Below are 26,101 nucleotides of genomic sequence, written 5' to 3'. Positions count from 1 at the left end.
AGCCCCATGTCAGCATGCATCAAAAATTGTGTAGCAAAAAATTTATCGATACTGAAATCAGATGTGAGTCTAAGTCCACTGCTTAAAGAGAAACCTTTGTTCTCCTATAGATCTAACAGGAGCTTGAGGGATATGCTGGTACAAGCGGATCCCTATGACAAATATTGCAGTACACCGTTTAAGTTTTCCAATAAGAAAGGATGCTATCGATGCCAAAACTGTAATGTATGTAACTCTTTGATCACCGGTGAATATTTTGTACATCCTTGTAATGGCGAAAAACACTTCATGCATGAGTACTATAACTGCAACACCGAGTACTGTGTCTACATGCTCAAATGCCCATGTGGCATGGGATATGTTGGTAAAACTACGAGTGCATTTAAGGTGAGGTTTCAGCATCATAGGAGTGATATCAAAATAGCCACAGAAGCGAAATTGAAGAATAAAACACCTGATGTCACAAAACCAGTTGCCATGCATTTTATTGAGAGAGGTCATCGAGTCAGTGAGCTAAGGGGACTGGTCATTGATCAGGTGAAAAAACCAAGGAGAGGGGGCGATAGAGACAAACTGCTCCTTCAGAGGGAAGCATATTGGATTTATACATTGGAGACATTACAACCAAAAGGTCTAAACCAAATTAATCCATTGACTTGCTTTCTGGATGACAGATGAGATTGTCATATTCATTTTTCAGGTGGTAACATAAAATTGGGTTCCATATGCCTTGTAATATTATTGTTGTGTATATCTCGCTTTCCACAGTCTTCCGATTTGATTAATGGGCATGAGCGGTGAGTGGCATGTAGTGACAACTCAGCCATCCACGCCTGGTGCGTGAATCATATGCTGCACTGTTTTTATTTTATTATGTTGTGTTATTATGGCATCTTTCTGTTCTTTTGTTCCCTTTCCCCCCCCCCCCCCCCCCTTTTTTTTCCCACCTGTCTATCTCAGTCTTTCTGTATCTGGCTTCCCTCTGCCAAACTTCCCTTTAATCATCTCTTTGCCCTCCCCTTTGGGTTACCATATGTATCCTAGAGCTGTTACTGGCATTCAGAGTATGCCCAAGTCCTACGCAGCCTGGTTGTTTAGGGTAACCTAGGTTACCCATGTTGAGACGAGGAGGCAGGATGGTTGCGCGCATGTCCGCGCCCCCTAGCCAATCGAGAGCCACAGAGCCATTGAGGACAGCGCCGTATGCCACGGCCACGCCCACTATTCGCCCGTTCCCCGCTCGCTGACAGCGCGGTTTGAGCAGGGAACGAGGTGACGTCTTGACCACGCCCCGCCGTGAGCTCACTGGCTATGGCAGCCTGCTTGTCAGGTTACCATGGCGACTCCATCGGCAACAGCCTGATCAGCCTAACGGCTGACCGACTCCTCAGGCGGCGAGTAGCACGAGTTTCATAGTTGTAGACTGTCATTTGCAGTCTGCAACATCAACAACAGGAGCTGCTGCGGATTTTGGACACTTTGAAAGAAACGTATTATCACATTTGGAGAGACTTACCATGAAAGTCAGGTATGAGGTTATGAAATACGTATTTTAGTGTAACATATATGCAATGGATTTGCATTGAGCTTAATCATGCATGGTAATTAGGGGGGAGGTCCCTTCCTCTGATGCCTGGTGATTGATCATTGTTGGGTATATATATGTGCTGGTTTTTTGCATCACTTGTATGTCTGCACTTATCTGATGAAGGGGACCATGCTTGGCCCCGAAACAATTGTCATGCTGTGCATTCAATAAATTTGCTTGGAAACTGACTTTGGTGTGCCAGCCGACCTTGAATCGTATATATATCAATGGGAACATGACTGTAAACACCTACCCTGCTCTCTGTTTCATTCTTCTCTGCTAAATCTGCCTTTTATCAGCCCTGATAAGAATCCCAGACTGAGCATTCAGTCTAGCTTTTCCTGGAATGAATATAGCTGAGTCAATCTTCTGTGATGTCTTTTCAAGCCCAAGCCTGCCCCCTTGTGGCTCTGCTTTCCTGCTAATTATCCTCAAAGCAGCAAAGCAGAGCCACAAGGGGGCAGGCTTGGGCTTGAAAAGACATCACAGAAGACTGACTCAGCTATAATCATTCCGGGAAAAGCCAGACTGAATGCTCAGTCAGGGATTCTTATCAGGGCTGATAACAGGCAGATTTAGCAGAGAAGAATGAAATAGAGAGCAGGGTAGGTGTTTACTGTCATGTTCCCATTGATATATATGGTAAAATACATGAGGGTGCTTCGTCTCTGGTTCTTTTTAGCGGTATGCCCGACACTGTGTCGCTATCTGTCCTCCTGAGTGCCCCCTGCCGAATAAATGTGCTGTAATACCTGTAAAACCTTCTGCTAGCTTTAGGCTAGCTAGTAAATGTGTCCTGCACCCTCCGCTCCCCTGCGGACCCCCGTGATCCCCCCATTTATACATTACCCCCCCCTGGATCCAGCGATCTCGCAGCCTCCCGACACAGCTCTGGTCTCTCTATGGGGTGGATCGGGTTTGCACATGACGTCGGCGACGTCATGACGTCATGTTCGATCCTCCCCATAGTGAAGACCGGAGCTGGGAGGCTGCGCCGATCGCTGGATCCAGGCGGGGTAATGTGTAAATGGGGGAGCGGCGGGGATCGGAGGGTGCAGGACTCATTTACTAGCTAGCCTAGTGCTAGCAGAAGGTTTTGCAGGTATTACAGCACATTTATTCAGCGGGGGGGGGCACAAAGTTGCATCACCTCCTGAGCGGCGTAACACGTAACTGACCTTGATGCCTAACCGTCTTCCCAGCCGCAATTCCCTCCTTTGCCACTAACCTGCCGCCTTCACTGCTAAATACTCAAACGCTGGCCACATAATTATAATATTTTTATTGGGTACCTAAATTACCCCTGGGCACCATTGCGGTCTATGTGGCGTCCATTTTCGGGATGGTCGTAGTCAGCCAACTTCGCTACGCTGGAACTACACGTATTTTTATGCAAATAGGCTTCACAATCTACGGCTCCGAAATCAGCCATTTCGCTACATTAGCATACCGTAGACTACGCATTAACCACTTAAGGACCAGCCCTGTTCTGTGTGATCTGCGCTGCGTGGACTCTCCAGCCCGCAGCGCAGATCGTGTTAATGGCAGGGCGATCAGACTTCCCCCCCTTTTTTCCCCACTAGGGGGATGACCTGCTGGGGGGGTCTGATCGCCGCCGCTCCGTGTGGCTGAGCGGGGGGGCTCTTCAAAGCCCCCCTCCGCAGCGTTTTCCGCGCTCCCTCCGTCCCCTTACCTCCCTCTCCCTCATTCATCTGCGCAGGACGGATATCCGTCCTGCGCATTGTGGGATAGGCTTCAGCCTATCAAATGACGGCGATCCCCGGCCAATCAGAGGCCGGGGATCGCCGTTCTGACTTACGGCGCTGCTGCGCAGCAGCGCCGTATGATGTAAACAGCGGGGATTTCTTCCCCGCGTGTTTACATTTGGCGTGCGAGCGACACTGTTCACGGAGACAGTCTTTGTGAACTGACATGGAAAGGTTTCCATGTAGTAACCACTTAAACCCGCCGCCGCCTATGAGCGTAAGGCGGTCCTTAAGTGGTTAAAATACGCAAGCTTCACGTATTGCGTAGCGTAGTTGATGCGACGCAATAATCTGCTAACTATGCGCATACACAAACTAATATAAGCATACATTCCAACATCCAATGCGGAATTGTATGCGTATAAAGGGCAATAAAATTTCTGCGCATGCGCAATGACCCATATAATTGCAGTTGCCGCACGCGTAGTTGACTTCGCAATACATACGTCAACTACGCGTAGCGGGCGAAGCTACGCATAGCGGGACTACGACTACGTGGAAATGCGTACGTGTAGTTCTTAAACTTCGCCTACGAACTACGATGCGTAGTTGCGTACTACAATGCGTAGATTTGCGCTGGCGTAGTTTACGAGCAACCCTGGTCCATTTTACCATAGCACCGCAAGCGTTTAAATTACCTGCTTTGATTTGAGGGTTTCACATCTTGCTGTTCATGTAAAATACCCCTCCTGTCTCTTGTCGCAGTTTACCTTTCCTGAAAAGGCGATCGAGGCGGCTCTGCGGCGGCCGAAGGAGCGCTCTGAGCAGGACGTCCGCTTCATTCGCAGTATGATGATGGGACTACACAGCTTCCGCAGATACAGCACCCAGATGCAGCACATGCTGGCCAAGGTTGTGTATTACCGCAGGTGAGTCTGGGGACCCACAGCAGTGCTGCTGGGAGACCTCAGTGCTGGCCACGCCCACTTCTGCAAATACAACCCCCAGATGCAGCACATGCTGGCCAAGGTTGTGTATTACCGCAGGTGAGTCTGGGGACCCACAGCCGCGCTGCTGGGCAACCTCAGTGCTGGCCACGCCCACTTTCATCCACAGATACAGCACCCAGATGCAGCACATGCTGGCCAAGGTTGTGTATTACCGCAGGTGAGTCTGGGGACCCACAGCCGCGCTGCTGGGAAACCTCAGTGCTGGCCACGCCCACTTTCATCCACAGATACAGCACCCAGATGCAGCACATGCTGGCCAAGGTTGTGTATTACCGCAGGTGAGTCTGGGGACCCACAGCCACGCTGCTGGGCAACCTCAGTGCCGGCCACGCACACTTCCGAATACAGCACCCAGATGCAGCACATGCTGGCCAAGGTTGTGTATTACCGCAGGTGAGTCTGGGGACCCACAGCAGTGCTGCTGGGAAACCTCAGCGCTGGCCACACACACTTCCGCAGATACAGCACCCAGATGCAGCACATGCTGGACAAGGTTGTGTATTACCGCAGGTAAGTCCGGGGACCCACAGCCGTGCTGCTGGGCAACCTCAGTGCCGGCCACACATGCCAAGATTAGGGGTGATCAGTGTGACTTGCCTGTACATTATAGGCAGTATGGTACTGATCCAATCAAAATTGACAGGAAGTAAATGTGATTGGCCTACAATATTTTCTTCAGATGCGATCATTTGATTAGATTTGCGGGATTGTAAGTAATCGGAAGGTACCGGTAATTATCGATTGTTCCAATAAACGGGTCAATTAGGACTCTTTCTCCAGATTCCAATCAACAAAATTCTGTGTTCCAAATGGAGTGTGGTTGACCAGCTAAATTGTCTGACAGCTGGAGTTCTAAAGTAGAGCTGATATTCCCATGAACGTGAGCTTTTATTTAAGAGTCCCTACAACCCTGGCACAGAGGCACTTATCACTGAAGCTTATATGTCCTGGGCTCATCAGGACACAGCAGATGCAGCAGAGCAAGCTGTTACTGTCGCACACCAGGAAGTAAGCAAGATGCACAGAGCTCTGGAATTCAGGCTGCGTGTGCAGCAAAGCAGGGCGGCTTCAGACCAGAAGGAATTATTTACTTTGACATGTACTTATAACACAATGGTGGAGGCGCTCTTGATCATATGATACTAACTACTAGACCATTATTTAATGGAAACATAATGTTTATTCATGTACGGTAGACAACGCGTTTCACAGGTCTTGGCTTGCTTCCTCAGGTCAATACAAGTGCCTGTAGACATTCATGACTTAAACTTCTACAGGTGCTTGTATTGACTTGAGAAAGCAGGCCAAGACCCGTGAAACGCGTTGACTACCATACATGAATAAACATTACGTTTTTTTTTCACCCAATACCTGGGTCATAACAGAATGTAATGGGGGCTGCTGAAAGTTTGTGCTATTGCATCACAAGTAACACCCAAGCAAGAGCTTCTCTTCATTTTCACCCAGGGCTGGTTCCTACCTGTGGCTGCAGTTGCACAACCATGAATCCTTTAATATTTCAGCAACCCCTACTGTAGTCGGATATGACCCAGATGAGGGCTGCAAAGTCCTCCCACCTAATGGAAGACAGTTTTCCCAAACCCCAGTCCAGGGCTGCCGGTCACCTATGTCAGGGTGTGGTAGTTGGGTGTAAAGGACTGTACCCTAAAAGAGAAAAACACAACAACAACAGGAGCCCAAATGGTGCTGTACATCATGAAAATTCAGAGAGGGATGGGTGGTGATTGGATCAGGGCTGGCGCTACCATAGAGGCAAAGGGGGCATTTGCCCCGGGGCCCCGACCTTTGCTGAGGCCCCAGCAGCGCCGACCCTGCTACATTCTCCTTGCTCGCACTGCTCCCCGGGGCCCTGTGTGGGCAGTGAAGTAAGTAACCGAACCTGCTGGCAGAGGGAGAGACATGATCTATATACATACCTCTTTCAATCGGTTCCGTTCCAGCGTCTGTCTCCTCCAAGTGGTTCGTTTCCAACGTCTGTCTCCTCCAAACGGTTCGGTTCGATGAGTTAGTTGTAAGGGGGCCCCTTAAACCGGCCCTGGATTGGATGATACTCACAAGGGTGGGTTAGGGAAGGGCAGCCAACCACAGCAGGCAGGTGGAGATGTATGGAACTGACTCCACTTGGGTATCCAGGTCAGCTGGAAGCGGTTGCACTCTTGTGAAAAGTACTCACACTCTGATGACCTATATGCCCCAATGTTATGTACGTGGGAGAAACTGGACAAACTCTGCGCAAACGTATGAATGGACACAGGCACACTAAATGATACCAAATCTGGACTCCCAGTTGCTACACACTTTCGGTCCAACGGACACAGCATGGATGATCTTCGTGTCACTGCCCTGAAGGGCGGCTTCAAAACGTCAAATGATCGATTAATAGCAGAAAACAAAATTTATAAATTGTTTCAAAGCTGTGCAGAAGGGTTTAAATAAGGACAACAACTTTCTATATTGGTATGAGATTGATGATATATGAACTGTCTCAGCCACCCTAGCTGAACTTGTGAACTAAGAATTTACGATACCTCTGGGTCAATCCTAATACCAGGTCTGTGAGCAATAAAGTAAACAAGGATCCTTATCTTACCCCATTTAGATGGTCTGTTTGTATTAAGGCATCTTAATGATGTATTTATGCTTGAAAAAAAATCTGTTTTCCCTTTTGATGTTGCATGTATATAAGCTGTCTGTACCACCAGCTTGCAAACTAACAGGATGTAAACCTGACGAAGGCTGCAAGGCCGAAAGCTTGTTTATTCTTATTCATTTGTAGTTAGCCAATAAATGGTATCATCCTGGTTTAAAACTTCTTGCTGATGACCTATAAGGTACTGGAAACGAATGAGGTCAGATTTGGGTGGTACCCCTCCAAAATAGGGGGGAAGGGAGGGGGGTTGGCTAAAGACAAGGGGGAAATAAAATGGGCTCTACTCACAATAAGCAGTTCGGTAAAATAATTTTGGACAGTGAAATACCTCATGCTGTATTTTACACTTTTTTTTTCCAAAACTCACAAAAGTTTTCCCCCATGAGCCAGATGTTCAATAATTTACCGAACAAACAAGCCTCAATTCACTAAGCCGTGGTCGGTAAGTGTCACTTACCAGCCTTCTAGCAGGGGAGCAGGCAGGCAGGCAGGGAGCTGTGTGTGTGACTCGGATGTTTTCTGTCCTGTGCATACTGTCATCCCTTCAGATGTGCTGCAGCCACCAGGGGGAGCTCTTCTGTGTGCTACAATACAAATATGCACATCTAAAGGGATGCAGGGATGCCCACAGAAGGATAAATATAAAATCGCGCCAGGAGACTTGGGCGCAGGATACAGCCAGTATACGGCTGATCCTGCTGCTGCGCAAGTCCCGGCCGTGTCAAATACTATTCCCCCTCCAGGCCGCCATGGATGGTGGGGAATTAAATAATTTAGCTTCCAGCAATTGCTGAAGGTCGAATTATAGTGTTTTATAAGTAACTTCAGCTCCGTCTACTAGCGCCGCCGGAGTTACTCCCTGTGCGCTGCTATAGCCGTAATTCCTATTACAGCCTGTGGTGGCGCCAGCTGCGACCAAATCTACCTGCAGTGTAATTAAATCGCTCGTCACAGAATTGTCAGCTTCATCTGCTTTGATACACTGAAAGACCCACCGACATCCCTGTCACATCCAATCACAGTGAGAAGCAGGCTGTGTGGCTCTCGCTATTGGCTGCCTGGCAGTTATCGGCTGCTGTGAGCTGGAGAAACGTTTGGCCGGTAAATGACATGCGGAAATCTTTGTGAATTGATGTTTCTTGACAGTTCCCGAGGTAATTACTGCACAATTCGGTAATTTACCTCACTAGTCGGGAACTGTGATTTTCTGTGCGGAGATAGGTTTAGTGAATTCAAACTTGGAAAGGTGATCGGTGTGATTAGAGCCCAATATGTTAAAAACAATTAAAACTGAAAAGTGTGAGGTGGCTTACCTCAATGAAGACCAATTCATATATAAGATAAATGTGAATTTACTATAAAGCACAGGCAACGCGTTTCGTGGGACCCTGCCCACTTCCTCAGAGCATTGCCTGTGTTTTATAATAAATTCCCTTTCATCTTATATATTAATTGGTCTTCATTGAGGTAAGCCACCTCACACTTTTCAGTTTTAATTGTTTTTAACGTATTTTATTTCCACCTGGCGCCTCTTCCCCTTTGTCTTGACCCATATCAGGGGGCTCATATCAGGGGGCTTCAGTAAATGACGTGCAGTCCCCCACTCACACTTCTCTCCCCAGGTTTGGACGTGGGAGAGTCATTGTGCGAAAGGGACATCGAGGCGACAGTTTCTACTTTGTGTTCTCGGGGGTCATCGCAATCACTCAAGATGAAGATGGCAGCAGTGTCCTCCTGGACCCAGAGCCCATCCTGCTGCACAAAGGGGCCAGTTTTGGGGTAAGACGTGATTGGAGGGAGTCGGGCTGGTGCTACTATAGAGGCAAAGGGAGTAATTGCCCCAGGGCCCCTGAGGTCTGTCCCCCCCCCCCCCCAACAACACACACGCAGGTCTCCTCCTGACTCGTGCTTCCCCTGCAAAGTGTTGTTAGCATAGCAACTCACCTGTCCTGGTGCGCTGCTCCATCCATGCTCCCCACTGCAAGGATGAAGAGTGTGTGTGTGTGTGTGTGTGTGTGTGTGTGTGTGTGTGTGTGTGTGTGTGTGTGTGTGCGTGCGTGCGTGCGTGCGTGCGTGCGTGCGTGCGGGTGTGTGTGTGTGTGTCTTGCCCCGGGGCCTCAATGTGGCTTGAACTGCCACTGAAGGATACTGATTACTAATCAGCAAGGAATTTTCCTGACAAACCAATCTCCTCTGAATCAGAAAGTGGAAGCCATGCAGGCAAATCATAGACACTAGTTGCTGATGAGTTAGAAGCAGAGTCGGATCATCCACAAGCAGGGGCGTAACAATATAACCTGCAAAGGGGCCCAGAAGCTGCCCCGTGGGGGGTAGAGGTTTCTTTTCCTTGTCCCGAGAGACTGACAACTAAGAGCACAAGAGAAAAAACTTTCTGCACAATTGTTCTAATGACTGCATCTGCTCAGCCACTGATAAGGAATCATACAAAGTTTTGCAGACAAAGGTTTGTAGTCTGTTTTATCTACTTTTATTCAAGTGTGCACTAGCCAATTTACTAACAACATTGATTCTCAGTTTACTTGTGCAGAAAGCGAGGTGGGGGGAGGGGGCCCATCCAAAGTTTTGCAGGGGGGCTCAGTGATTTCTAGTTACGACCCTGTCCACAAAGCAATTCTAGGCAGCTGTCTAGGGCCTGGAGAGAGTCTAGGGGCCCAGTGGATGCTAGCCCCCACCAAATCTAACAAAAAAAGCCAGGTGACCACTTTAGCGCTGGGCAAAAACTGCTATCTTGCCTAGGGCCCCATTTCATCTTAATCCATTTCTGGTTAGAAGGCATCTCGATAATTGAAGACTAAACACAATATAAATGTAAAATCATTTGTAAACTGCTTCCTGTTCGGTGATAAAGCATTGCTGATTTTGATCCCCCATTAAGAGTTATAAAGACCATCTTAAAGGGAACCTAAACTGAGAAGGATGTGTATTTTTACTTTTAAAGTAATACCAGTTGCCTGACTCTCCTGCTGATCCTGTGTCTCTAATACTTTTAGCCACAGCCCCTCAACAAGCATGCAGGTGCTCTGACTGAAGTCAGACTGCATTAGCTGGATACTTGTTTCAGGGGTGTGATTTGGCCACTACTGCAGCCTTAGAGATCAGCAGCACTGCCAGGCAACTGTTTAAAAGGAAAAATCCATAGCCTTCTCAGTTTGGGTTCCCTTTAAGCACTTCCCTATTTATAGCAGCCATATCATACACCTGATCCAGTGTCTCTGCGCTCTGCCAACTTCCACATACCTCTCCCTGCAGACCCACCACTGCTGCCCATCATGGTGTGAAACTTGTGCTCACTTATCTGTGATCTGTAGTGAGATCTAATCACTATTCTCTGTGTCCAGACAGCAGGTGAGACAGCCACAGTAACAGAAAGTATAGCATAGATTAGACCTAATGTGTAGATCACAGATGTGTGAGTAATAAGGCTCTTGTGCAAGGCTCTCTATTACTGCTGCCAGGATCAGCCAGTTGTTGGGTTAATCACTCACCCGTAATTCATCAATGAAAGAAACTCCGTCCCCTCTCTTTGGCAAAGCTTGTGTGGCTTTTTTTTCCCCGAAGTCTTTCCGAAGCTGTGGTTGCCCCCATCAGAGTTACCTCGGCCGTCCCTGTGAGGATGACCACAGAGCTTCAGTAAACTGCCATTGTCTTTCAGAGAGAGGGGGACAGTTTCTTTCATTCTGCCAAAAGGCATTTAGGGGTCCTCATATCTGTTCTGGTGAGCAACAATCCTTAAAGGACAACTGAAGTGAGAAGAATATGGAGGCTGCAATATTTATTTCCTTTTAAACAATACCAGTTGCCTGGCTGTCCTGCTGATCTTCTGCCTCTAATACTTTTACCCACAGACCCTGAACAAGCATGCATGACATTATTGTCAGATCTCACAAGATTAGCTGCATGCTTGTTTCTGGTGTTACTCAGACTCTGCTGCCGCCAAATAGATCAGCAGGGCTGCCAGGCAACTGGTATTGTTTAAAAGGAAATAAATATGGCAGCCTCCATAGTCTTCTCACTTTAGTTGTCCTTGAATGCATTAATTGCAGTAGTGACCAAGAATAGAGATGGCAGTTTGCCGTGGCACTGTACTCCAGCGGCAAATTTCCATCCAGTAATGCCCAGCATGACTTCTGCTCTGAAATAAGTTGGCCATCGGCATTCGCAAACCAGCGTGTCCTGACGAACGCGGTCACTGAAGTGAACTCCAGGCTGAATCAGCTTCCAGTGACTTTCATTTGCAAGTGCGGTTTCCATTTCTGGTATCGGTGGAGATTTGCATGTTTGGAGAATTTCCTGTTCATCCCTGTTGCTAGAAGTTCTCAATGCAGTAACACAGGGACCTCTCTGATTTGTCACTGACCATGAACCATCATTTGATTGGCTCTGCTCGGTTTAATAATGATGACTGTTTCCTGTCTGCCCACACGGCTGTGCCCGGATTGTCGCTTAGGAAGTGGCTCTACTGAAGGGTCTGCGAAGGAACGCCACGGTGGTCTGCATGGAAGACACAGAGTTCCTGGTGGTGGACCGCAAGGAGTTCTTCCAGAACAAGCTGGACAAGGAGCTGCAGAACGAGCTGCAAGAGCGCTTCAACTTCTTCAGGTGAGAAGATGAGCAGATTGCTTCACATGGTATCAATCCATGTTGCTCATTGCTGCCTGTGCTGATCTCACCATCATGAAAATGTTGTTATTATACTCAAAAGATCCGACTGGCAGGGCTGGATTTCTGCAAAGGCCCGGGCTGGTCTCCCCCACAAGTGTATATGTGTGCCCCCTCCTGGCTTCTGGTGAGTGTGGAAGCAGCTCACCTGTCACAGCTCCACGCGGCCACGCCTCCTTCTGTGTCCGGCATCTTTCTCCATTGCCACCATACTGACCTCACTACATCATGATGTGGCGGTGTCACGTCGTACAGGTGCCCCTAGTGACCATTCAAGAAGAGCCAGGCACCAGAGGAGGGGAGGAGTTGCACCAGAGTGACTGGTGGTGAGTGGCTTCCACATGTACCACAAGCCAGGGGGTGTGGTCACATAAACTTGGTGGGGGTGTGGCAGGTAGAGGCGCTAGGAGGTTTTCCAATAGATTTCATGCTGAATTGTGTTGGAAATCGGTGTGCAGTGTGTGGGCAGGCAATAGATGCCTCTCTGAAAGGGGTGTATCTGGGTCATATCGTGCCTATGGCAAACACTGACATTGTGCCCTTCCCGGTCAGAGCCTCCTTCTCCTCTAAAAACAGCCTCCTTTCTGGCATATGTGTTATGGTTGCCTGTGTTTTTTTTGCTCAGGATATTGCTGAAGTTACCTTTTATGGCATATATTTTTTTATTTCCTCTCTGTCCTCTTTCCTAACACTAAGCCAAGTGCACCCTACATACATAAATTAAGTAGCCATTTTCCCCAGATAACAGAATTAATAGGATCTGATGTCTGAGTGACTGGGAGGCACTGGGGCAGGCATGGTTCCCTTGGTGCTGTGGCGCCCATGGCACGAGCTATGCCTGTACCCCTCTAGATACGCCTCTGCTCTCTGCTGATCAGATGTTTGATCTGGTGGCAGATCGAGAGGTGTATGGGTACTGTTAGCTTTTCCGCTCTCCCTCATCAGTGATCTCCCTCTCAGGTTCATGGATCTCTTTTCCACCTGGTCAGATGAATCCCTGGAGACGCTGGCTGACCACTGCAAGCTGGAGGAGTGTCACCACAGCCAGGTGATGGTGGGCGACACCCACGAGACCAAAAACATCATCTTCGTCACAAAGGTAAACGCACAGAGAGGACAATGTTTTATGTCAAATATATTTCTTGCTTAACTGCTTGCCGACCGCTCCACGCCAATTGGTGTGAAGTCCTGGGGCGGGGTTTAGGAGGAGATCGTGCATGCCGGTGCTGGCGCATCTCCGCTCCATCATCAGTCTCCCAGCGGCGGTTGTTAGACAGCAAAACTGCTGTCTATTTACTCTGTACAGCGCTGTGATCTATGGCAGCGCTGTACTGGGGACAGCCGTGTGACACGGCTGTCACCATGGGGGAGACGGGAGCGATCGGCTCTCATAGGATGATGCCTATGACAGCCGATTCCTGTGATTGGAGAGCGATATAAAAATTATAAAAAAAATAATGAAATGTATTATAAAAACGGTCCTCAAGTGGTTAACCCTCCTGGCGGTAACGTTCGGGGTAAGCCGCGCAGGAGGATTTCTCAGGCCCTGCTCGGCCGATTTGCATATTTTTTTTTTTTGCTACACGCAGCTAGCACTTTGCTAGCTGCGTGTGCACACCGATCGCTCCGCGCCGATTCGCCGCTACCCGCCCCGACCCCTTGCGCAGCCTTAGCCCATCAGCGCCAGGCAGCGCTGAGGGGTGGATCGGGACTCCCGATGATGTTACGACGTCGACGACGTCATCACGACCGTCGCCATGCGACGGGAAAAGCCCTCCAGGAAATCCCGTTGTTTGAACGGGATTTCCTGATTGCAGATCGCCGAAGGTGATCGGAGCGGGTGGGGGGATGCCGCTGCACAGCGGCTATCATGTAGCGAGCCCTTGGCTCGCTACATGATTTAAAAAATAAACTGCTGCGCTGCCCCCTGGCGGTTTTTAATAGACCGCCAGGAGGGTTAAAGCAAACCTGAAGTGTATTTAAAAAATAAATAAATAAAACCTGATACTCCTATAAAGCCATTCCAGCCCTGGCTCCCTTGTTCAAATCTCCCACTGCGGGAGGCTGCAGAAGTCTTCAGGAGCCTGAGTGCTCCCGAAGACGGGTGGCTCTGTACTGCACATGCGCGCAAGAAACAATGCTCGCGCATGCGTAGTGCAGATCGGCCCGAAACCTCCTGCAGAGGCCCGAAACCTCCCGCAGTCTCTGACCCATCTATCGGACCCTGAGCCTTACCTCTCCTTTGGTAAGTATCTGTTTTTTTGTTTGTTTTTGTTCTAAGCTTCAGACTCACTTTAAGTGTGAAAATGTATAGATTGTTCTGTATTAAATATATTAAATGGTCTGATTTTATGTCAATTCGAAAAAAAACTGTAGATTCTACAGAAAAATCTAAAGCTTTTTTTTTATTTATGTTTTTTTATTCAATTGGATTTCTCGTTGTCTTAAATTGTTCTAGATTGGGAGTGTGGGAACTTTCTGATAAATTTTTTGCAAGATTACATGGTGTGTGGTAGATTGACAATTTCATAACGTAGAGATGCAAGCAATTTTTTCAGAGTTTTCAATCTTTTTTTGGAGAAAAATTTAACATGCGTTTGGTACATTGGTCGGATTTTTCAAATGTCACAATTTGAAAAATTGATTGAATTGAGTGAATCTTGAATTAGAAAGAAATGTAAAAAAAAATGTATGGTGTGTGGCCACCTTTATATACAAAAAAAGGGACATTCGCTCTAATAGAAAAAAAACAACTTTAGATTTTTCTGCACAACTGATTGTTTTTATCAAATTGGTGTAGGGGCATTGCTAGGATCCTAAGACATCCGGGGCACTTTTAGGCACTGTCACGATTCCGCGAACGCCAGTGCGGCAAGTGCATGTAAAGGTGCCCAAACAATGATCTGGAGAGCCCCTTTAATTCATGTGCCTGGCTTTTAGGAACTCAGTGCTTATCAATCTCACAACCCCTGCACTGGGGGGATGTGGTTGTTTGTTTATGCTTCAATAAGGAGAGCAGCAATAAACCCTAAAACCAGAGGCATTCACATAGCACAGATCTACTACAAGGAACTGCTGATAAGAAGCAGGATACAGGAACGTATCGTAAAATCATTAGGTGACATTCCTGCCTGTCCTGAGAATACCCAGAGACATGTCCCTGGCTTAATGAGCTTTTGATATCTCATTTCATAGTAGTCCATAATTCGATGGATATTGCGGAACCGTTTGGGACCAGCGGTCCACAACTCACAGTGCGCCATGCGACCAGCGCAGCACCCCTTCTGAGACGTTAATCGATCACCTAGTCATCTCCCAGCTTGAGAGATAGATTACATAGGCAGGGAAGGGGGCACTCCAAGCGAGTTTGATATCGATTGGTTCAGCGCATGCTGACGGAATGTAAAATGTTGGGTTTTATATGATATGTCAGATATCCGCCGAGTTATGGCATACTTGGAGAAACTGCCAACTCTGTCCCTCAGACAATAGGGGCGGACTTCAGCAGCCTGAGGTCAGATTGTTAAGGGTGGAGCAACCTCTCTTGTTACCATCCACACCCTCTGGCAGAGAAAGAGTTAAAACCGACTGACACTCAGCCTGGACAGAGAGACCCCAGCCCTCCTGTAACATCACGGATTTGGGCTGGATGATAAATGGCAGGGCCGGGCCGAGGCATAGGCTGAAGAGGCTCCAGCCTCAGGGCGCAGTGTAGGAGGGGGCGCACAATTCATTCAGCTGTCATTCCTAATTGTGTTTGAAGCATAAAGAAATAAGAAAAGGGGATACATAGCAGTGACTGCAAGCCAGATAACTAGATATTAAGGTGTTGGGGAGGCCTTGTGGCCCTGTGGTACCTCTTAGTCTAATAGCAATCAGTGTGTGACCGCTGGGGTGGGAGGGATGGAGGGGCGCACTTTGGTGTCTCAGCCTGGGTGCCGGAGGACCTTGTCCCACCTCTGATAAACGGATTAATACCTATTCCACAGAACTTCCCAGAATTGGACCACATACCTCTGTGGGACTTACCGCAAAGGACACGGTAACTTGACAAACTGCTCAGACTGTAATCAGCTATTATTTTCATATTGAACCCTTATTATTTCTGTATCTATTTGTTTCTATTACTATATTTTGTTCTGCATTATTTCTTTTAATAAACGATTTAAAAATCGTTCGTCTAAGTGCTGTTCTGAAACAAATTTCCGCCAAAAGAATTCACATCTTCAGAGAGACATGTTACCATAACTGTTTGATATTAAATATTGTTAGTTTTGCTATCTCTAGAAAGGTTGTCAAATTAACCCTTTTTCCTACAGGATTTAGCTAGAGTTAGAATTAGCGCATTCACACGCTTTTATTGCGGATTGGTGGCAGCGACCTGGCCTCTGAATGAGAGCACAGATTGTATCGATTGTATATACAATCGAAATTGGACTGTGTGCGGACTCACCAACCAATCCAAAAGGTTACTTGGCCTGCAGTTCTGACTGTCTTCAGGATTCCCTCAGGGTCTGAGGCTTTATGGTAAACTGCAGCAAAGGGAACAGGAATTGGTGGGTGACTGCGCATATGTCACAGGCACTCAAACAAAAAATGGGTGTGGCCATGTACTGGGATGTGGGTGTGTTCATGGGTGGAGCCAAATTTACATGAACTTAAAGGGAACCTTAACTGAGAGGGATATGAATGTTTCCTGTTAAACAATACCAGTTGCCTGGCAGTCCAGCTGATCTCTGTGGCTGCAATAGTGGCTGCATCACACCCTGAAACAAGCATGCAGCTAATCCAGTCTGACTTCAGTCAGAGCACCTGATCTGCATGCTTGTTCAGGGGCTGTGGCTAAAAGTATTAGAGACACAGGATCAGCAGGCGATTCAGGCAACTGGTATTATTTTAAAAGGAAAAATCTATATCCTTCTCAGTTTAGGTTCCGGGCAGCAGTCTAAGTAGGCCTGCCCAGAGAACTAGGCAGAGTTACTTGGCTTCTGTGTTGGCTGGTCAGGAATGCTGCTGGGCGAGCTGGTCCAGTCTCCCCATACCATGCCCTGACCATCTAGTGGACCCTCTCCCATGCTCCCACAGACCTCCCATTGAGGCACCACAGCTCCCAGCATGCCCTCATAGAATAACTACAGCTTCCCCCATGCCCCCATGAAGGTATCACAGCACCCAGCATGGCATCACAGCCCTCAATATGCCAACAAAGAGGCTCCACAGTACCCAGCATACCCACCATGGATGTGTGCTGTGGTGCCATACTGGGTGCTATGGTGCCTTTGTGGGGCACGCTGGGTGCTGTGGTGCCATGCTGGGTGCTGTGGTGCCTCTACTCTGCCTGGAGGACATCCGGGGTACCCCAGAATAGATCCAGGGCACGTGCTACTGATCTTTGGGGCTAGCAACGCCCCTTATTCAAATAATATATCCACACTGATTATCAAGAGCGTGCCATGGCATATAGAATAGTAGAACAAGAATTTCACCACTGAAAGGCAGCAACACTCTGAAGTACCGTATATCAGGATAAAATACTGCACTTTAATAATTGGTCCAATATCAAACAATAAAAACAGCAACAATTCATCATCCATTCCATCAAAATGTATATTTAACTAGTAAAAAGGCCCGCCCGTTAAAAATGGGCTCCAGGCCACGCCCGCTACCCACTACGCACACATGGATGCGTCCTGTGTGCATGTCCTCCACCATTGTCCAAAGTCCGCTCACAAGCTGCACATGCGCCAGGCACAACCTACGCATGGACACAGGAACAGGGGTTTTATTCTATAGGATTTAGTCAGTGTTTGTTTGCCCATTGTAAAATCTTTCCTCTCCCTGATTTACATTCTGAAATGTATCACTTGTGGTGACATCATTAGTTCTGCCAGGTGATCTGTACGGAATGTTCGTTACTGAGAGTTCTATGCACAGAGGGAGATACTGCTTGCTTGGCAGTTGGAAACAGCTGTTTTTTCCCACAATGCAACAAGGTTCACAGACAGCAAACGGTCAGGCCCGGACACACAGACACAGGAGGATGCAGAGACAGGGGTTTTATTATATGAGATTGAGGTAGTAAATAATAGCATCAATGTCAAAATAGGGGATAAATGGATCCACATAGGAGCCAAAAAAGAATCCCAGTGGTGGAAACCAGTGGCGTAGCTAAGGAGTTATGGGCCCCAGTGTGAATTTACATTGCTCCTCCCCCCCTCCCCAAGCACTCTAAACATACAATTGATGCGGCGCACCAAAACTTGCTAAGGACATGCACAGTGTCAGAGGTGCAACAAGGGGATGGGGAACAGCTTGTTAATGATAACTGCTCCATTCAAAGCATCTATAGAAGTGATTATTACCAACACAGGGCCAATAAAGAGCTAATACTGCAGTTGAAGGAGGCCCCTACAGGGCCCAGCCAAGGGCCCCGGTGCGGTCGAGACCTCTGCAACCCCTACTGCTATGCCACTGGTGGAAACTCACTTAACCACTTAAGGACCACAGGCTTACACCCCCCTAGTGACCAGGCTATTTTTTTCAAATTAGTGCTCTGCAACTTTAATGGCTCACTACAGCGCCATACAACTGAGCACACAAATTTATCCCCCCCCCCTTTTCTGCCCACCGACAGAGATTCGCTGCTGTGATCTTTATTATTTTTTTTTTATAAATATTGCTATTTTTTATTTATTTATGTTTATCTATTTGACATTCCTGGACGTGAAACTCACGTCCAGGAAGCCATGTGCGCTCCTGCGCGTTCCCGTGGCCGATCGCACGCGTGCATGCGCGCTCCCGGCCCGCGGTTTGGTAGCCAGCGAATCAGTGAATCGGGCAACGGTGCCCGATCACTGATTCCTCTCCCCCGCAGAAAAAGCGACAGCTTCTCTCGGAAGCCTAGCTTTTTCTGCTTCCTATTTCCCTTACGTCGCTCTAAGCGTACGTGTTACGCTTAGAGTGACGTCACTGTAAACAAACTCATAGCTAAAAGTAAAAACTAGCAAAAAGTAAACTACAGCTAAATGTTAAATAAAAATAAAAATACACATATTTACTAAAACAAATACAATTTAAATCCCACCCTCCCAAAAATACCCACATAAAATGTTTAATTGAAAAAAAAAACAAAAAAACATTACAATTAAAAAAAACAAAAAAACACAAATATTTACCTAAGGGTCTAAACTTTTTAAATATCTATGTAAAGATGAAATATTTCAATTTTTTTTAATTATAAGCTTGTAAATAGTGATGAATGCAAAACGGAAAAAATGCACTTTTATTTCCAAATAAAATATTGTCGCCATACATTATGATAGGGACATAATTTAAACGGTGTAATAACCGGGACAAATGGGCATATACAATACGTGAGTTTTAATTATGGAGGCATGTTTTATTTTAAAACTATAATTGCCGAAAAGTGAGAAATAATGATTTTTTTGCCGTTTTTTTCTTATTCTTCCTTTTAAAATGCATTTACAGTAAAGTGGCTCTTAGTAAAATGTACCCCCCAAAGAAAGCCTAATTGGTGGCGGAAAAAACAAGATATAGATCAGTTTCTTGTGATAAGTAGTAATAAAGTGATAGGCTAATGAATGGGAGGTGAACATAGCTCGGATGCATAAAGTGAAAAACGACTGAATGCGAACTGGTTAATACAGTAGTTCCCTCCCTCACCCTGTCAGCCAATCAGGGCGATCCCTTCTCATAGGCTTCTCTAGGGGACAGCTGTCCCCAGTACAGTGATGCAGTACCACCTTGCGCCCTTCAATTGGCATTAGGCGGTCGCAAGGAAGTTAAGATAAGTCATAGTTAGTCATAGGTCCCAACTGTCCCTTTTTCAGAGGGTCCCTCTTTTGGAACTAAATCCGTTGTGGTGTGAAGTGTTCATTTCATCTCAGTCTGCAGTGTGTTACTGTATGAACCATGCCTACCCCACGGATCATGCATTAAGGTGAGGATATTGGTACACCCCCTTTCCCTCTGCAGTGATGAACTGTCCCAGGAGGAGGCGTGTCTACAGGCAGTCGGTGCAGAGGTTGGGAGTAGCGGCTCCTGGGTGTATCTATTATCACCTCTGATGAGACCTCCCTCCTCTGTCTCAGGGCCGCTGTGATGTTCTGCGTTTGGTGGATCTCAGCCAGTGTCCATCCTTCCACAAGTGGATCAGACAGCATGAGACTCTCCTGGGGAGGAATATCCTTCTCCATCACTCAGGTGGGTGACAAAGACTGTGACACAAGTGGGGAGTAGAATGCCACTGAAGGGTGTGTGTTCAGAAGCAGGGGCGCCCGCTAGTGGCGAACGTTTGGCTGCCGCCACAGAGGCCCATTGTAATTATGTACAAGGAGTGGAAATTATGGGTGGCCGCTAGGGATGCTCTCACGAGTAAATTTCAAGTGCTGCAGGTGTGCTGCAGGGACACAAGGGGTTATTTACCCATAAATCAGTGTCCTCCCTGCGCTCCAAATAGCTTGCACACGTCCTATTGGACTCGTTGCAAGCCTCGCCAACCAGCACTTCCACCTTCAAGCCGGAAGGAGGAAGTGCGGGTTGGCGAAGCTTGCAATGCGTCCAATAGGACGCGTGCAAGCTATTTGGAGCGCAGGGAGGGAGCAAATTTATGGGTAAATAACCCCTTATGTCCCCGTCGCACACCTGCAGTAATTAATGCTCATTTAAATCATGAAGAGATCATCAGGATGCCAGGCAACTAGTATTGTTTTAAAAGGAAATAAATATGGAAGCCTCCATATCCCTCTCTCATCAAGTTCCCTTAAAAAAGGCCCAAGTGGTCATTAACTTGTGTCTCGCCTTGACAGTAAATATGGTGGCTCCGGGGCAGTGTGTTACTAGTTACGGACCGGTCACATCTGCACCAGGTAATCCAGGAATCAATACTTTTCTTGCAATGCTATCTGTCGCTTTATGTATTCAGAAGGTCTCTTTTTATGCCTTTTTTTATTCCCTTTTAGCAGAAAAGTTGGAGATGAATTCCAGAATTAGTGGCGTTGGTTTCAGCCACATGAAGGAGGCCACCGAGATCCTTCCTGAGAAGGGGTGAGTCCGAGGCTGATCATTAAAGGGGAACCCCATGCAAGAATCATCCCATAATGCAGCTGTAAATAAAAAGCCCCTTAACCACTTAAGTACCAGCAGTGTCTGGCCCCTTAACCCCCCGCTCCAGATTTTAAAGTCTAAAAGTGGTGACATTTGTTTGCAGGCTTTTAGACCCTAAGACCGGGGGAAAAAAAATCACACCACTGAGTGATCTGCAGCAACCCTGCATTCACCTCCCTGGGATCCAGCGCTGCAATTCTCCCTCTGTCCTCTAGGTTGTACTGTAACCCCGCAGTGAGCTAGCCGTCTGTGGTCATGACGACAAGCAGGGATCTCACCCGAGGGATGCAGAGACTCAGAGGACAGCGAGGAGAATGGCTGTCTGCATCTGGATCCCTCGGGAGGTGAGTTAATGAGGAACTCCCATGAAAATAATGTAATAAAAATGCTTAATTTTTACAATAATTCTGTATAAATGATTGAGTCAGTGTTTGCCCATATGTAAATCTTTCCTTTTCCTGATTTACATTCAGACATTTATCACATGGTGACATTTTTACTGCTGGCAAGTGGCAAGGTGATGCCAGTGGAAGGAGATGCTGCTTGCTTTTTTTGCATTTGGAAACAGCTGTTTCTCACAGTGCAACAAGGCTCCCACAGTGGGATGTCAGCACCATGGTCCTGACATCACACAGCACCATAGTCCTGACATTCACCATTGTGGTATTGTATCAGCCATTCAGAGCCCTCTGATGCTCTGTTTGTGAAAAGGAAAAGATTTCTCATTGGAAAGAGGGTATCAGCTACTGATTGGGATGAAGTTCAATTCTTAGTTATGGTTTCTCTTTAAAAAGCCCGCTGCACACTATGCTCTGTCCTGCCGGCGGCTACCACAAGTCACGCTCGGGGTTACCGCCCCTGGCTTGTTGTTTTCTACCCCGAGCCTGACTCGTGATAACTGCTAAGGAGGTTAAGGACCAAAGACTGCTGGAACAAAAACGGGGCTCACAGAGGTCACGCCGTACAGACCCATCTCTCTCCTGTCGCTGCAGCCCCCTCGCTCTGCCGTCGTTATGACAGCAGAGCTCCGTGAGCACTCTGCTGCAGGGTCGTATGAATGGCAATTTGTGCTGTGCAATACGATGGGGGCAGAGCATCGCACTGTAACGCACTGGTCAGGTATAAAACTGGCCTCAAGTTTAATTCTCTAATAATGCTGAACCCTACATCATACTAAGCAGCTCTTTCTGTGTTTATTGGTATCAGTATCTACTCGGTGGAAGATCTGGCCAGGAGATACGGTCTACCGGTGTCCTATTCTGAAGACCCGGCCAACGTGGAACTGCCGAAAGAGCTGATGGCGGCCGTCTACCTGCGCATCGACTCCCTGCAGCCCGGACAGTACTTCGTGAGATCCTCACATCCCGCTCTCTCTATAGATAAGACCAGCTTTAGAAAATGAATTCAGCCTTCAGCACAGGCAGTCTGTGATACAGGAAGTGGGCTATATCGTTAAATGTGATTTATTAGACATAAGCTATTCAAGGCACTTATAAGCAGGTCCACCATCTGAGATTTTGGGGCCTCTCACAAATCATCAGGCCTACCTCCCCCCTCCCTGGGTGCCCTCAGTATAGGTAGACAGCTATAGGCCCCCCCCAGTATAGGTAGCCAGGCATAGGTGCCCCCAATATAGTTTCCTCCAGTATAGGTTAGCTAGGTAGGTCCCTCCAGTATAGGTAGCCAGTATAATTGCCCCCAGTATAGGATAGCTAGGTAGGTGGCTACAGTATAGGTAGCTAGTATAGGTTAGCTAGGTAGGTTCCTCCAGTATGGGTAGCCAGTATATTTGCCCCCAGTATAGGATATCTAGGTAGGTAGGTGCCTCCAGTATAGGTAGCCAGTAGAGTTGTGTCGGGGGAGAGTGGGCATAGCGCAGTAACTCACCTTCCCGGGATCCCCCGCAGCCTTTTTACTACTTCCTCTCCCAGGCGACCTCCGCGTTGTAACCCCTTGTCATCACAGGGGTCGCTGGTACTTTCATCATTAGGGGAGCTGTGACCAACGCACGGGATGCCTAGCAGAGGAAGTAGAAAGAGGCCGGTATCTCGGAAGGTGAGTTACTGCATTATGCCTGCTCTGCCCCGCTGCTGCATCCCCACCCCCTGCTGCTCTGCCTTGCGCTTCGGGCCTGGGGTAATGCCACCTCTGTTGGGGGGGCCTCACTGCAGTGATAGTTGCACCCCCCCCCCCTCTCTGTTGGCGCCCTGCTTATAAGCCTACAGGAACAAGCTCAGACCCATCTAGGAAAAAATCTGTTCCATGCAGGCTTTGTCTATGTCCAGTCTGCATTAGGGCTCGGACCCACTAGGGCAATTTTGGCAGCATTTCTAGATAGTCGACAATCCCAAAAACCGCTTTGCAAATGTTTTAAAAATTTTGGGGAACCTACTAGTGCAATTGTGATAAGGGTTAATTGCAATCGCAGGACATACAGCATTCTGAGCGCTCGATGCTATGTATAGAAGCGCTGCGAAATTGCTTTGAAAATCAATTTTGCAGTGATTTGGGGTCTGAGCGTTTGTAATTTTAAATATAGTTAATTATACTTACTGAGTGTCCCAATGCCCGGCTTCCATCTGTAGCCCTACCCCCAAGAAGAAGTGGTTACAGGCTCTTCTCTGGTTGGTCCTAGAGACGCACCTACAACCTCTTCCATTAGGGGGCGAGACTATGGAGGGAACCCGGACATCAGAACACTCAGTAAGTATAATAAAGTTTATTTAAAAGAAAAAAAACCAACAAAATGCGAATCGTAAGTTCTGTATAGTTTACTGTTGCAAACATGGTCACAATTGGACTAGGAAATGCTGCACACAGCGCTTGCACGATTTAAAAGCGCTGCAGCGATTCCTATAGTGAGTTCCATCCCTAACAGTTCACACTCCTCATAACACATGAATTATGCAGAGCCGGATCTACCATGCATTGACCTAAAGCCCTATCAGGGCGGAGGGGATGGTAGAGGCGCAAACTGATTTACAGTCTGTAAAAATGAAGGGTCCATTTAAAAAAAAAAAACTGCCTGCTCTCTTTATCATTGTTCTAATGATTGCATGTGCCCACCACACAGATAAAGAATTACAGAAACTTTGGAATTTTTAGAATCTCCCTACTCGGTCCATTCCCTCCTCCCTTCACCTGAGCTCCCCAGGGTTCTTAAAAAATAGTCTCAGTCTGCAGCAATGTTCTAATGACTGCATGCGCACCTTCTAGTGTTGGGCGAACACCTAGATGTTCGGGTTCGGGAAAGTTCGCCGAACATCGCCGCGATGTTCGGGTGTTCGCGCCGAACTCCGAACATAATGGAAGTCAATGGGGACCCGAACTTTTGTGCTTTGTAAAGCTTCCTTACATGCTACATACCCCAAATTTGCAGGGTATGTGCACCTTGGGAGTGGGTACAAGAGGAAAAAAAATATTTGAAAAAGAGCTTATAGTTTTTGAGAAAATTGATTGTAAAGTTTCAAAGGAAAAACTGTCTTTTAAATGTGGAAAATGTCATGTTTCTTTGCACAGGTAACATGCTTTTTGTCGCCATGCAGTCATAAATGTAATACAGAGAAATGTAATACAGAGAAAAGGGACCGGTAAAGCTAACCCAGCAGCAGCAGCAGCAGCACACGTGATGGAACAGGAGGAGGCGCAGGAGAAGAAGGCCACGCTTTTTGAGACACAGCATCCCAGGCCTTGCATGAGGACAAATAGCGTGCGGATATAGCAATGCTTTTTGCCGCCATGCAGTCATAAATGTAATAAAGATGAGAGGTTCAATAAACAGGGACCGGAAACGCTAACCCAGCAGCAGCAGCAGCAGCAGCACACGTGATGGAACAGGAGGAGGCACAGGAGGAGAAGGCCACGCTTTTTGAGACACAGCATCCCAGGCCTTGCATGAGGACAAATAGCGTGCGGATATAGCAATGCTTTTTGCCGCCATGCAGTCATAAATGTACTACAGATGAGAGGTTCAATAAACAGGGACCGGAACCGCTAACCCATCACAGATGGTCATTGTTCATGTTACTTGGTTGGGGTCCAGGAGTGTTGCGTAGTCGTTTCCAATCCAGGATTGATTCATTTTAATTTGAGTCAGACGGTCTGCATTTTCTGTGGAGAGGCGGATACGCCGATCTGTGACGATGCCTCCGGCAGCACTGAAACAGCGTTCCGACATAACGCTGGCTGCCGGGCAAGCCAGCACCTCTATTGCGTACATTGCCAGTTCGTGCCAGGTGTCTAGCTTCGATACCCAATAGTTGAAGGGTGCAGATGGATTGTTCAACACAGCTACGCCATCTGACATGTAGTCCTTGACCATCTTCTCCAGGCGATCGGTGTTGGAGGTGGATCTGCACGCTTGCTGTTCTGTGTGCTGCTGCATGGGTGTCAGAAAATTTTCCCACTCCAAGGACACTGCCGATACCATTCCCTTTTGGGCACTAGCTGCAGCTTGTGTTGTTTGCTGCCCTCCTGGTCGTCCTGGGTTCGTGGAAGTCAGTCTGTCGGCGTACAACTGGCTAGAGGAGGGGGAGGATGTCAATCTCCTCTCTAAAGTCTCCACAAGGGCCTGCTGGTATTCTTCCATTTTGACCTGTCTGACTCTTTCTTCAAGCAGTTTTGGAACATTGTGTTTGTACCGTGGATCCAGAAGGGTATAAACCCAGTAATTGGTGTTGTCCAGAATGCGCACAATGCGTGGGTCGCGTTCAATGCAGTCTAGCATGCATTGAGCCATGTGTGCCAGAGTCCTGCCAGAATCCTCATCATCCTCTTGTGAGCGTTGTGATAGGTGTTGTGATGCATCATAGTCGTCACCTTCTTCCTGGTCTGCTTCTGCTGACCATTCGCGCTGAATTGTGGAAGTCCAACGTGCACCGCTCTGGCCCTCGTCAGTGGTGGCAGGAAATTCCTGCTCCAACTCCAGCTGTTCCTCCTCCTCTTCTTCGTCATAGCTGCTGGGGCCAGCGTTTCCTGAGGCGGATGGCCTGATGTTGGTACCATCACGCTGATCATTTTCTCCTTCAGATTCCCCCAGTTGCATCATGACAGCTGTTTCCTTGATTTTCAACATTGACCTTTTCAGTAAACACAGCAGTGGTATGGTAATGCTGACTGAAGAGTTGTCACTGCTCACAAGCAACGTGGATTGCTCAAAATTTTGGAGGACTTGGCAGAGGTCCAACATGTTGGCCCAATCGGATCCACAGAAGCTTGGCAGCTGTCCGGATGCGCCTCGGTACTGCGCCGTCATGTACTGGACCACTGCACTCTTCTGCTCGCAAAAGCGGGCTAGCATGTGCAGCGTAGAATTCCAGCG

The 26,101-nt window shown here is 47.6% G+C and overlaps 1 protein-coding gene across 1 annotated transcript in view; it reads left to right on the top strand.

The window, feature by feature from the left end:
- LOC137518036 (cyclic nucleotide-binding domain-containing protein 2-like) overlaps positions 1–26,101 on the top strand; it is an 88,898-nt gene that overhangs the window by 37,286 nt on the left and 25,511 nt on the right. The window contains exons 4-10 of the mRNA XM_068235224.1: positions 4,060–4,223; positions 8,598–8,754; positions 11,444–11,595; positions 12,616–12,754; positions 19,767–19,878; positions 20,637–20,721; positions 21,988–22,129. Of these exons, the coding sequence (XP_068091325.1) occupies positions 4,060–4,223; positions 8,598–8,754; positions 11,444–11,595; positions 12,616–12,754; positions 19,767–19,878; positions 20,637–20,721; positions 21,988–22,129 (951 nt within the window). The remainder of the gene's footprint in view (positions 1–4,059; positions 4,224–8,597; positions 8,755–11,443; positions 11,596–12,615; positions 12,755–19,766; positions 19,879–20,636; positions 20,722–21,987; positions 22,130–26,101) is intronic.

Source organism: Hyperolius riggenbachi, chromosome 5 (assembly GCF_040937935.1).
Source record: "Hyperolius riggenbachi isolate aHypRig1 chromosome 5, aHypRig1.pri, whole genome shotgun sequence".
NCBI classification, from domain to species: domain Eukaryota; kingdom Metazoa; phylum Chordata; class Amphibia; order Anura; family Hyperoliidae; genus Hyperolius; species Hyperolius riggenbachi.
Note: the sequence above shows the minus strand (reverse complement) of the source record. Positions and strands in the feature narration are given on the sequence as shown.